The sequence below is a fragment of the Bos mutus genome, chromosome 14 (assembly GCF_027580195.1).
Source record: "Bos mutus isolate GX-2022 chromosome 14, NWIPB_WYAK_1.1, whole genome shotgun sequence".
Lineage (NCBI taxonomy): Eukaryota > Metazoa > Chordata > Mammalia > Artiodactyla > Bovidae > Bos > Bos mutus.
Window position 1 is genome coordinate 17,670,992 of NC_091630.1, and position 13,604 is coordinate 17,684,595.

General features: G+C 36.6%; 1 protein-coding gene across 3 annotated transcripts in view; it reads right to left on the reverse strand.

The window, feature by feature from the left end:
• RGS22 (regulator of G protein signaling 22) overlaps positions 1 to 13,604 on the reverse strand; it is a 145,452-nt gene that overhangs the window by 33,475 nt on the left and 98,373 nt on the right. For all 3 annotated transcript variants that reach the window (XM_070383040.1, XM_070383039.1, XM_070383041.1), the window contains 5 exons: positions 12,746 to 12,918; positions 11,645 to 11,807; positions 6,185 to 6,343; positions 3,263 to 3,331; positions 355 to 516 (listed from right to left, as the gene is read on the reverse strand). In XM_070383040.1, coding sequence (XP_070239141.1) covers positions 355 to 516; positions 3,263 to 3,331; positions 6,185 to 6,343; positions 11,645 to 11,807; positions 12,746 to 12,918 — 726 coding nt within the window. The remainder of the gene's footprint in view (positions 1 to 354; positions 517 to 3,262; positions 3,332 to 6,184; positions 6,344 to 11,644; positions 11,808 to 12,745; positions 12,919 to 13,604) is intronic.

A 13,604-nucleotide genomic window follows, 5' to 3' on the forward strand; every position in this document is an offset into this window, starting at 1 on the left:
TCCAGTACTTTGGCCACCTCATGTGAAGAGCTGACTCATTGGAAAAGACTCTGATGCTGGGAGGGATTGGGGGCAGGAGGAGAAGGGGACAACAGAGGATGAGATGGCTGGATGGCATCACTGACTCGATGGATGTGAGTCTGGGTGAACTCCGGGAGTTGGTGATAGACAGGGAGGCCTGGCATGCTGCGATTCATGGGGTCGCAAAGAGTCGGACACCACTGAACTGAACTGAACTAACTGATGAAGACATCAAGTCAGGATACAAATCTTGTCCATATAGTTAGGAATCTGATATGTTAATGCACTTCCTCCTTTAAAAGAGGTGGTTTTCTCCAGCTTCTAATACAATACCTTATATTTTTGTACTTCTTGCCAAAAGAGCACCCCATTTTCCAATAAATCTCCTTTTAGAGCCACAAAGCGTTGAAATTGTCTTGCAGTAACTGGATTCAATAAAGCTTTACGGAAAGCAATGATTTCACAAGACGAAGATATCCACTTACTCTCCACAGGCTGTCCAAATCAGAGAATACATAAAATTAGCTGTGTTCTAAAAATTAATAATAAAATCATTTATTAGGCTAAAAATTACCAACTTCTATCTCCTTTGTTTTGGGCTGTTGAAATTTATAGCATGAATAAAGAGAATTTGGCAAATTCCCCTCTCTTTTCTTCTCCCTTTTGTCTCCTTTATATTTTTATGGCATCACTTTTTTAAGAGATGGGGAGAAAATGAAATGATTGGATGACTTAGAACATATGATTATATTACAGAGGACTGAGAATGTTAATAATCATTAGAGTTTGAGAGATGGTGAAAAACTACATTTGGGTATATAGTATGAATTCTGTGCTTAAACACAACAAAGTAATCACGATGTTATGATTATATATTATTTTATAATTATGTATACTAGATGTTATATATTAATATATAATTTTCCTGACTTTCAAAAAGTAAAAGCAGTTTAACATTTAAGATATTTTTTAAAAAATTGTCGGAAAAATTACCAATTAATCCTATTATAATTTAAATAGGAAATTTACTGTGGAGCTTCACTATAATTCTATCCTAGAAAGATAATGGGGGTTTTTTGTCTTTGTTTTTGGCTTTGGATTCTGGCTGTGGGCTTGTGGGATCTTAGTTTCCTAACTAGGGATCAAACCTGGGGCAGAGCCATGAAAGCCCTGAGTCCTCACCACTGGACTACCAGGGAATTCCCAAAAGACCAAGTTTTTAGGTGGGGCATCTTTATATTATTTTAATAATAAGTTACTATTAATAATTAATAACAAGAAGAAATGAAACTATTAATGCATATTTTTGATGATAAACTTTCTCTGACCCAGGATTCACTTTACACAACAGAAAAGACATACTATTTTACTACAAAGGCATTACTTTTATAAAGGCATTACTTATTTTATATCTTCTCAGTTTTGAAGCATATGATGTCTGCTTTTCTTGATATACTTTTCTTTCTTTATTTCCTTCTGGCTGTGCTGGGTCTTAGTTGCTGTGAGCGGGGCTCCTCTCCAGTTACGGTGCGATGGCGTCTCACTGCAGTGGTTTCTCTTGTGGAGCATGGGCTCTAGGGTGTGCAGGCTCAGCAGTCCTGGCACAGGGGGTTAGTCGCCCACAACATGTGTAATCTCTCCGGACCAGGGATCAAACCTGAGTCCTCTGTGTTGGCAGGTGGATACTTAACTGCTAGACTACCAGGGAACTCCTATTATGTCTACTTTTTTTACCTTGACCATTTTAGGTCACATATTCACCCCCTCTTTACCCTCTCAGATTAAAAAACATAATAGGTTTTATTCAATTTACTGAATAGATTTTTTTACATTTGATAAATTTATTGAAGTTCCCAAAATCTGAGGTTAGCCTACAACCATGCCAGGAAGCATCATTCTAAAGGCAATTTTTTGGATGAACTTAGGAATTATAGTAAAATCAATGACAAATATCCATTATACATAATAAATATCCGTTACTGACAATGCGTAAGCTACGTTTCTTGAAACAAATCATATGTGACCAACGATAAAAGTGTTTAAGAGAGCTATGTAAAAAGTCTATGGGAACACAAAGGAAGGAGTAACTAATTTTGCCTGGGGGAGTAGGGGCTTTACAGAGAAAGACTTTGAGGGTGACTGCTGAGGTGGAAACTGCAAAGTGAACGCAGCTCCAGGCAGTCGAGATGAATGGTGGTGCCTTCATCGCAGATAAAGTGAATAGATGTCTATCACAATTTTAGTGAGCCACATGTGGAGTTTCAAGGACAAAAAGTTAAGACCCTTACCAGATGGTCCATATTAAAATTATAGCCCTATAAATAGGAACAACTATGTATTAGACTGGGATGTTTATTTAAAACCCACTCAACAAATAATGTTTTAAGACCTGCTTCTTAAGATACTAAAACTTAGTAATTTAACTAAAACCCATAATTTAACTAAACAGAAAATAACATAATATATAATGCACAATAATATGAAATATAAGCCCATTCTATTTAGCATTTTGAAAAATATATAAAAGGGACAAATATAAGACTATTTCCTTTTGAGAAGAAAACACAGAAAAAAAACATCCTAACTGATACATATACTCCTCTAGTAGTCTAACAGATTTTATCTTTGCTAGATTGTAGAAGGTCACCTGGGTCTAGTTTGACATTTTATCAAGACCTACAGAAGGATGAATACAAATAAATTTGTAGGCTCAAAAAGAAGACTGTGTTTATCATTCTTGTTAAGAAGAAAAATAGGCAATTTCTAAGAAGGTATCATATTATAGTGGTTTAAATAATCACTAAAATGACAGTTATCTTAATTCTTTTAAAGTTAAAATGTACTTCTAAATGAAGAGGATAATGTAAGATAATTTAAGTTACTGATTCCGCTGCATACTCCTCATTCTTTTTGTGTAATCTACTCCCAGTAATAAATAAGCTACCACATGCTGGAAAAACAGCCTGTCTCAATAAATCCATCACAAGCAAAATAACTAAAAATATATATTTAAAATCCAATCACACACTTTCAGAGTTGAGCAGGTCAAGGAAATCTTTAAGAAGAGGGCTCTAGTAGAATTACACTTTACCTGAGAGTCCTTCAGCCAGTTAAGAATAGTGTCAGCATCTGCTGGTTTAGAAAGCATTATCTACAATGAAGATCTTTGTATAGGAAGGGGAAGAAAAATACTTTGACAGTTGGAACTTAAAAAAGGAAGAATATAACAAATACTACTTGCCTTCCAGACTCCAATTTTCCTTTCACGCTTTTGTAGTAAAAGCTCTTCAGCTATGTCTTTTATCTGTACCTAGAAGCAAAACCAATGATTTTATCCAGTTATTCAGAATGTCCACAGTGTTGAAGTCACTGATTCAACAGCTTTAAAAAATGCAGTAAAGGTCAGTGTGGGGGACTTCTCTGGTGGGTGGTCCAATGGTTAAGAATCCGCCTTTGAATGCAGGGGACATGGGTTTGGTCCTTGGTTGGGGAACTAGGATCCCACATGCCATGGGGCAACTAACCCTGCATGCTACTGTAACTACTGAGCCCATACTACAACAAAAGATTCTGCATGTCACAACCAAGACCTGATGCAATCAAAAATATTTGTTTTTAAAGGTCAGTGTGGATAAGAGAGAAAACAGGAGAAAGAGGATTAAGACTTAGAAATGGAAGCCCTGCCCAGGTCCTTGGGCAAGTCACTCAAATTCTCTGAAGTTTCCTCATCTGCAAAATGGAGATAATGATACCTGAATGTACTGCCCCAAAGGTAGACAACTTTGAGTCACATGGAAACTGAAGCTGGAAAGATAATTAAGACTTCCCAGATTTTTGTGCTATTCTCCAGCCACAACTAATGGATAGCTGGTGAGAATCTGGGGCTCTGTGATGACTGGGAGGGACGGGATGGCAGGAGGGGAGGGAGGCTAGGAAGGGAGGGCAGGTATGTATAATTCTGGCTGATCTGTGTTCTTGTATGGCAAAAACCAACACAACACTGTAAAAATTGTAATAGAAAGAATCAGGCTGGACTAAAAAAAAAAAAAGTACAAAAGTTACTCAATACAGAGAGGGAACACAGTAGACAATTCTTAAGGTTATTGCCTGTTCACAGTATTTTCCATTTGGGGGAACCACCCTTGCCAAGTCTGTGCTCGGCAACTCTCCTCAATAGCAGGTAGATCCAGGAGCTGACATAGAAAGACAGGGACTGGAATCACTGCTGCTGAGTCTCTTGGTACCTACATGGTGGAGAAAAGATGTGAGAAGTCTTTTTGCTGAGTTCCCAGGGCTGTCCTGGCCCCTGGCCAGCTTTAGAAATAAAGCTTGGGTGTCAACTCTTCCCCTGAGTGTGTGAGATGCTCCAGCATAACTTTATTACAAATTCTTGATCTCCCTTCCCCTTTGTCTTTGCTTAAGGCTGCCAGAATCAGTGTATGCTGTTGGCCACCCAAAGAATTGCTAAATCAGGAAGGAGCTGTAAATTAGAATAAATATTACTGTGGTAATCATAGTGAGAAAACATGGTAAACAAGATTAGTAAGCCAAATATCTTTTTACTTGGCTTTGGATAGACAATTAGAGTTTGCTGAAGAAAGGAAATGAGGAAATCTGAATTGTCCCAAAGCTTATTTCCATGAACTTTCTGCTTAAAACAAGTCAGGTCTTCTCCCCCATACTGTCAGTTCAGTTCAGTGGCTCAGTTATGTCTGACTCTTTGTGACCCCATGAACCGCAGCACGTCAGGCCTCCCTGTCCATCACCAACTCCCAGAGTCCACCCAAACCCATGTCCATTGAGTCAGTGATGCCATCCAGCCATCTCATCCTCTGTCGTCCCCTTCTCCTCCTGCCCTCAATCTTTCCCAGCAGCGGGGTCTTTTCAAATGAGTCAGCTCTTCACATCAGGTGGCCAAAGTATTGGAGTTTCAGCTTCAACATCAGTCCTTCCAATGAATACCCAGGACCCATTTCCCTTAAGATGGACTGGCTGGATCTCCTTGCAGTCCATGGGACTCTCAAGAGTCTTCTCCAACACCACAGTTCAAAAGCATCAATTCTTTGGCTCAGCTTTCTTCACAGTCCAACTCTTACATCCATCCATGACCACTGGAAAACCCATAGCCTTGATTAGACTGTAAGTTCCATGTTTCCAGCTGTACTGTGTTTTCCACAACTTAAAGTGCTCAGAAGACTAAGGATCTTTCCAGATAAGTAAGACTCAAAGTGTTTGATAAATTAAATATGGAAGGCAGGTTTTTAACATCCTTCCTGGTCAATACTAATAGCATGTGCTTTGCACACTAAACTCCAGAATTACATGTTCTTTACTCCTTGTATTCATTTTGTAAAGATCAGGTTTGCCTGATTTTGGATGTGATAATGACATCTAAAATTATCAAAGCAATACCTGCTTCTTATAAAACACAAACTAAACAAAGTAAAGCAACAACAACAAAAACCCTACTGTACAAAGTAAAAATCTTTCTCACTCCCCATACCCATTCCCAGGAGGTAGATCCTTTTTTGATCTTTGCTTTTAAACATAAATAGAGATAGAGAGGAGAGAGAAATGCATAGACATGTATAGAGATATAAGCATATATAATGGGATTGTCTTCTATGTTTGATTGCTCTGATCCTGCTTGTTTCACTCAGTAAATAACATGTTTCATCATCAATATTTGTAGAAATCTCATTTTTATAATCTCATTTTATATGGAAATCTGCATAGTTTTCCACAGTATGGAATTATCATTATTCATTTGATTATTCCCATTTGTATACCCTTGTCCATTTATATGAAGACTCAATAATAATATAAAAAATAGCAACTATATTAAGACAATATGTGACTGTTTGCTGTGTGCCAGGCACCATTCTAAGAAACTACACATATATCATTTCCTCTTCATAACAATCTTATGAAGCTATTACTCTTATTAACTCCATTTTTTCCCAAATGAGAAAACTAAGGTTTATAAAATGTAGTATTGTACAATTAATATGTGGCAGTGTAGAGATTAAAACTTGAGAAGTGTGACTCTCAGCTCTTAACCACTATGCCACAGTAGTACAATAGCTGAGTCAACAGGTACGCACATTTAATGTTTTGAGAGGTGCTGTCAGTTGCTATCCCAAGTTTATATTAACTTATATACCTTTATCTTTTGACGCGCCGCAAACTGTTCACTTGCAAGAAACAACGGCAACCAAACATTTTCTAGTCTATTTAGGACATGCTTCTGAATTTCGATTAGAACAGCTGCATCAAGTTGCTCATGGAGAATCTTTCCCCAGCCACCACTTAAATTCATTATCTAAGAAAGAAAAAATGAAACAAACTTCTGTATAAGCAAAGAAATACTAATGGTCATTAATTTATTCATTCACCCCAAAACCATATGCCGAGCCCATGATTTTCATTTTCTATAAAATAGCTCCTGGCTTTATTGTGTATAGTAAAGACAGATAACTCCCCTAATATCAAACAGAGAATCGTGGTTTATGTGGTGGTTGTTTTAGAAGTATGATTTTGCTAATTTAGTCTTGTTTCATAGGACACAGGGCTTTGTATCCTGTGTGACAACTGCAAGGCCATTTTTTTTTTCTCTATGGCTTCAATTTCCTCAACTGTAAAGTAAGGCCGTTATAGTCTTTTAGTTTTCTAAGTTCTCTTCTAGGTCTAATATTCTATGAAGCTCTGATTCTACTCAAATGGACTTCTTTGAGAAGGCATTTTCTTTTGTTTGAGAAAAATAAGGCATTACTTCATTAAGAGACAAACGACTCAGGTATTATAAATGTGCATATTACCAATAAACACTGGGTTGGAGATAGTGGAATGATGGTGGTAGCAAGGTAGGGCTGTTCCAACAACTTCAAAGAAGAAAACAGAGATGATAGGAAGCAGAAAAAGGCCAGGTTGCACAGACAATAGTCGCTGACGTGCATCAGTAGCCCTTTTATAAGACACAATTTCTCTGTAGCCAAAATCATCTTCTACAAAACTACTGATTTCAAAAATACTAATGGCCATAAAATTAATAAATTAAAAAATACTAATGGCCATTTCCTACTAGAAATCATTGTGGTTTTTACCTGTTTCTGTGTACATATCACTCAAAATCGGTGAGTTGTTTGCACAGAGGAAGAAAAATTAGACTCCTCACTGGAAAAATTATCTCTTCTTAGCTCTCCTTTTATTAATAAGATTAAATCCTAGTAATAATATTGTTTTATATAAAAACAAAAAAGAGAAACTCTCTTCACCATCTTTTAATAATATTTATCAAATAGTATAAACAATAATCTGGTTTCTGTATAAAAATAAGAAGAAAAGAGAATAAAAGACTACTTTGCTAATCAAACTGCAAACTGGCCACAACTAAAATTAGAACTAGCATGGTCTTTATAAAGCATAAAGTGATACAGGTATCCTTAAGTATAAAATAGGCAAATAAAATGAAAGACAAAGGTGAGGAAGAAGGGTCATTTGGAAAACTCTTCTGTAATAAGCCCAACCATTTGCTATGACAGCAATGGGTGACTTTTTCCACTGCATTTTTAATTCTCAGCAAGTTTTACTATGGAAGGTTCACACAGTAGCATCAGATACCATGAAACCTCATGCAATGCAGCACAAGCCAAATAGAAAACAAACACTTTCCAAGTGTTTATTTCATACTTATGCTTATTGAGATACTCCCAGCCATTTTTGCTAATACATCCCAGATTTGTATCTCAGGGAACCAAAGGCAAGACATTCTTCTTAAGGTTGCTTAATTCTAGAATTTCTTCTCTCACTTACTCCCAAGAACTTTTGTTTATTTTCCCCTCAAAGATCTAGATTTTAAACTTGGTATGCCCTACTTGTGAATACTTCTGAATTTTTCTTTAATTTACTGAATTAATCTGAGATTCATTTTTTTTTTCCCTTAACAAATGTATGCCATTAGGGTTGTGATCCACACAGTCAAAGGCTTTGGCATAGTCAATAAAGCCAGAAGTAGATGTTTTTCTGGAACTCTCTTGCTTTTTCTGTGATCCAACGGATGTTGGCAATTTGATCTCTGGTTCCTCAGCCTTTTCTAAATCCAGCTTGAACATCTGGAAGTTCATGGTTCACATATTGCTGAAGCCTGGCTTGGAGAATTTTGAGCATTACTTTACTAGCGTGTGAGATGAGTGGAACTGGGCAGTAGTTTGAGCACTCTTTGGCATTGCCTTTCTTTGGGATTGGAATGAAAACTGACCTTTTCCAGTCCTGTGGCCACTGCTGCGTTTTCCAAATTTGCTGGCATATTGAGTGCAGCACTTTCACAGCATCATCTTTCAGGATTTGAAATAGTTCGATGGAATTCCATCATCTCCACTAGCTTTGTTCGTAGTGATGCTTTCTAAGGCCCACTTGACTTCACATTCCAGGATGTCTGGCTCTAGATGAGTGATCACAGCATCATGATTATCTGGGTCATGAAGATCTTTTTTGTATAGTTCTTCTGTGTATTCTTGCCACCTCTTCTTAGTATCTTCTGCTTCTGTTAGGTCCATACCATTTCTGTCCTTTATTGTGCACATTTTTGCATGAAATATTCCCTTGGTATCTCTAATTTTCTTAAAGGGATCTCTAGTCTTTCCCATTCTATTGTTTTCCTCTATTTCTTTGCATTGATCACTGAGGAAGGCTTTCTTATCTCTCTTTGCTATTCTTTGGAACTCTGCATTCAAATGGGTATATCTTTCCTTTTCTCCTTTACTTTTTGCTTCTCTTCTTCTCACAGCTATTTGTAAGGCCTCCTCAGACAACCATTTTGCTTTATGGCATTTTTTTTCTTGGGAATGATCTTGATCCCTGCCTCCTGTACAGTGTTACAAACCTCTGTCCATAGTTCTTTAGGCACTCTGTCTAACAGATCTAATCCTTTGAATCTATTTCTCACTTCTACTGTAAGGAATTTGATTTAGGTCATACCTGAATGGTCCAGTGGTTTTCCCTACCTTCTTCAATTTAAGTCTGAATTTGGAAATAAGGAGTTCATCATCTGAGCCACAGTCAGTTCCCAGTCTTGTTTTTGCTGACTATATAGAGCTTCTCCGTCTTTGGCTGCAAAGAATATAATCAATCTGACTTCAGTATTGACCATCTGGTGCTGTCCATGTGTAGAGTCTTCTCTTGTGTTGTTGGAAAAGGGTGTTTGCTATGACCAGTGTGTTCTCTTGGCAAAATTCTATTAGCCTTTGCCCTGCTTCATTCTGTACTCCAAGGCCAAATTTGCCTGTTACGACAGGTATTAACTTCCTACTTTTGCATTCCAGTCCCCTATAATGAAAAGAACATCTTTTTTGGGTGTTAGTTCTAGAAGATCTTGTAGGTCTTCATAGAACCATTCAACTTCAGCTTTTTCAGCATTACTGGTTGGGGCATAGACTTGGATTACTGTGATATTGAATGGTTTGCCTTGGAAACGAATAGAGATCATTCTGTGGTTTTTGAGATTGCATCCAAGTACTACATTTTGGACTCCTTTGACTGTGTGGATCACAAAAGACTGTGGAAAATTCTGAAAGAGATGGGAATACCAGACCACCTGACCTGCCTCTTGAGAAATCTGTATGCAGGTCAAGAAGCAACAGTTAGAACTGGGCATGGAATAACAGACTGATTCCAAAGTGGGAAAGGAGTACATCAAGCCTGTATATCATCACCCTGCTTATTTAACTTATATGCAGAATACATCATGAGAAACCCTGGGCTGGATGAAGCACAAGCTGGAATCAAGATTGCCAGAAGAAATATCAATAACTTCAGATATGCAGATGACACCACCCTTATGGCAGAAAGTGAAGAGGAACTAAAAAGCCTCTTGATGAAAGTGAAAGAGGAGAGTGAAAAAGTTGGCTTAAAGCTCAACATTCAGAAAACGAAGATCATGGCATCTGGTCCCATCACTTCATGGCAAATAGATGGGGAAACAGTGGAAACAGTGGCTGACTTTATTTTTGGGGGCTCCAAAATCACTGCAGATGGTGACTGCAACCATGAAATAAAAAGACGCTTGCTACTTGGAAGAAAAGTTATGACCAATCTAGACAGCATATTAAAAAGCAGAGACATTACTTTGCCAACAAAGGTCCGTCTAGTCGAAGCTATGGTTTTTCCAGTAGTCATGTACAGATGTAAGAGTTGGACTATAACGAAAAGCTGAGTGCCGAAGAACTGATGCTTTTAATTGTGGTGTTGGAGAAGACTCTTGAGAGTCTCTTGGACTGCAAGGAGATCCAACCAGTCAATCCTAAAGGAAATCAGTCCTGAATATTCATTGGAAGGACTGATGCTGAAGCTGAAATTCCAATATTTTGGCCACCTTATGTGAAGAACTGACTCATGGGAAAAGACCCTGATGCTGGGAAACATTGAAGGCGTGAGGAAAAGGGGATGACAGTGGATGAGATTTTTGGATACCATCTCCGACTCAATGGACATGAGTTTGAGTAAACTTCGGGAGTTGGTGATAGACAGGGAAGCCTGGAGTACTATAGTCCATGGCATCACAAAGAGTCAGACACAACTGAGCAACTGAACTGAACTGATGCCATTATGATATAGGGCTTCCCTGATAGCTCAGTTGGTAAAGAATCCACCTGCAGTGCAGGAGACCCTGGGTTATTCCTGGGTCAGGAAGATCCGCTGGAGAAGGGATAGGCTACCCACTCCAGTATTCTTGGGCTTTCCTGGTGGCTCAGCTGGTAAAGAATCTGCCTGCAATATGGGAGACCTGGGTTGGATCCCTGGGAAGGCAGGATCTTAATTAATTATGAACAATGCATATGGTATGCATTGTTTTAAACTATGAAAATAAAGAAATCAAATGCTATACATTTGATCTAGCAAACTTCTAGTACTAGCAAACTTCAAGTTAAATAAATTATAACACTTAATTTTATATTTCAAAGTCATTAAAATTAAGCCATATCTCATGTATCAATTACATGAACACTCAAACCCATTGCTGAATCCCATTACATTTGTACACTTATTAATAAGTTGTGATTAAGGCCTTATGATTTTGGCTCAACAAAATGGAAAATCTATGTTCCTGGTCAACAGAAATAGTTTTGGAGGACAATTCAATGGCAAACAGGATTTTTCAAAGATTGATTATGTTTTGAGCAATATCAGTTAAGAGAAGAACAGAAAAGAGGTAGAGATGAGGCTTAACAGCTAATAGTGGCCGTTTTTCTACCCACTGAAAGATGCAAGGACTTTGTTCACCTTGTTTGCCATTTGTCCTGGCACCTAGGACAGTGTCTGGCATTTCACAGGCACCCATATTTGCTGAATGAATGGGTGAGTAGATGAATGATAGTTAATTTTATTCAATAAATCACCTTAATAAATAACAAAGTTTTAATAATATATAATACTTTAGTTTTAAAGTATCTCCCACATTGCAGACATTTGTAGATTATTATGAATACCTAAAAAAAGATATCAGAAGTATCTAACTGATAAGTCATAAAAGCAAAAGAAAAAAGATGACTTTCAGGTTGTTAGCAAAAAGAAATAAATTACTAGTTTTCATACTTAAAATGTAAAAAATACGCTTCCATGTTAATACCTGGTCCTGTTGATACACAGAAGCTGGACTGTTGGGCCCAAAGAAATACTTTTTATTGAGGTATTTGTTTTTTATATATATAGATTTTGCCTCCCTTTGCTTTCGATCTCTGTAAGTTATTCTTCGGAACTGTTCAATGTCTGTCCAGCACATAAGGTCCATGCTAAAATGAAAACAAAGTACAGCCCATCTTATTTCTTTCTTTCAATTCTGTTAAACACCAAACAAGTAATTGATCTGATAGAACTTAGAAAGTGCTGTGTTGAGTAGTTTAACACAACTGATTAGACCATGGAACTAATGAGTACAATACTGTGTCCCGTCCTGGCTAAATATATATTTGAATACAAGGAATACTGGGATCAGGAAAGAACCTACCACCATACTGGTAGGGTCTCAGAGTTCTTCCATTAATGATGGACTAGTATTATCAATTTCAAAGATGGAAAAATTCCCACCTATTGCATGTCTATTTGGCAACATGTTAAATTTAGAATAATTATCATCACAAAAAAGGGAAACTATGTATGTGAAATTTGGCTCCCAGGTCTAGCCAGTTTTTCCCAACTTGGGAGAAAATTATTAGAGAAAAATATGATGAATACTTCACTTTATATTAGATAAATGTGTCATAAGGTACCAAGATTCTATGCAGAACTACAATGCTTCATTTGTGTATTAACTAACAAAAGCCACAAAGCAGCACAGTAATTTTAATAGCTCAGTGAAATACAAAAGAGAAGCTTCTCAGAACTAGTAATCAGAGCACTTGTCTAGAAAAACACAAAAGAAAGAAAAGTCAAAATAGGGAAAAATGAAATATACTGGTGTTTTAATTTAGCTAGTGCTAAAAGTATCAACAAATATTGTTTGACCACTCAAAATAACATTCTGGAGGCTGCTATTATCAAAATGCAATTCCCAACAAAAAGTTAACCATATACATTTCAGATAACTATGCTCATTAATTTTTACAGAAATGGGTAAAACCAAGCATCAGATCATTTTTATCATATGTTGAATCAAAACAAGCAGCTTAAAAAATAAGTAGCTTATAAAATTGTTTTAATCGAGAAATTTTAAAATGGTTATGTTTCTCACCTTGAAGAATGAGCCTCAAGAAACTGACGGAAATGTTCAAACTCCAGTTTGTTGTTAAGCAGTTCATTAAAATTAAAATGCCTATATTCTTCAGGAACCATATTCCAGTATTCTGTGTTTTTAGAGACATGAGGAAGTGGTGAAATACCAGTTCCAATTTCACAAGTAGTGTCCTAGTGAAATAATACTTTTCATAAAAATCTCTTAAATACAACAAATTACTTTCCAAAGTTAAAGATAAACAAATAAAAATTAATTATCAGGCCAATGGCATTTATCAATTCAATGGTAGAACTGGGTAAAGAATCTAGAATGTGATTCTAACACATCAAATTCTGTTCTGGTCCTTTCCATTCTATTCCCTTCTTTTCAGGAACATTAGTAAACATTTAGTAAACACTTGCTTATAAAATATTAATCTTACTATTTTTGTTGGTATGGAAGTAGTATGTCTTTTGTAATAAAAAGAAAACGAACCGCATACATAGTACCACCATCCAGAGATAACCACCACATTTCTATGTGTATCCATTTGGTCTTTTTTTACACATAACATAATTTATTAAATATGGAAATAGTACTATACAACTATGTGTGGTTTTGTAACTTGGTTCTTTTCCTTAATAATAGATCATGAATATAAAACATTATTTTACCTATAAAATTTTTTAAGTTATAGAGTAATACAAGATACTTTAGATGTAATCACCCTCATAGAACAGTCAATTGTAAGTTATTTTTAAGACCTCTGATGCTTCATGAACAGTTTATAAACCCTTCATGGCAAAAAGCTAGCGAGGCTTATTCTTTAGGAATCCTTCCTATGTAACTTGCTGAATAATTAATTCACTTTCCTACT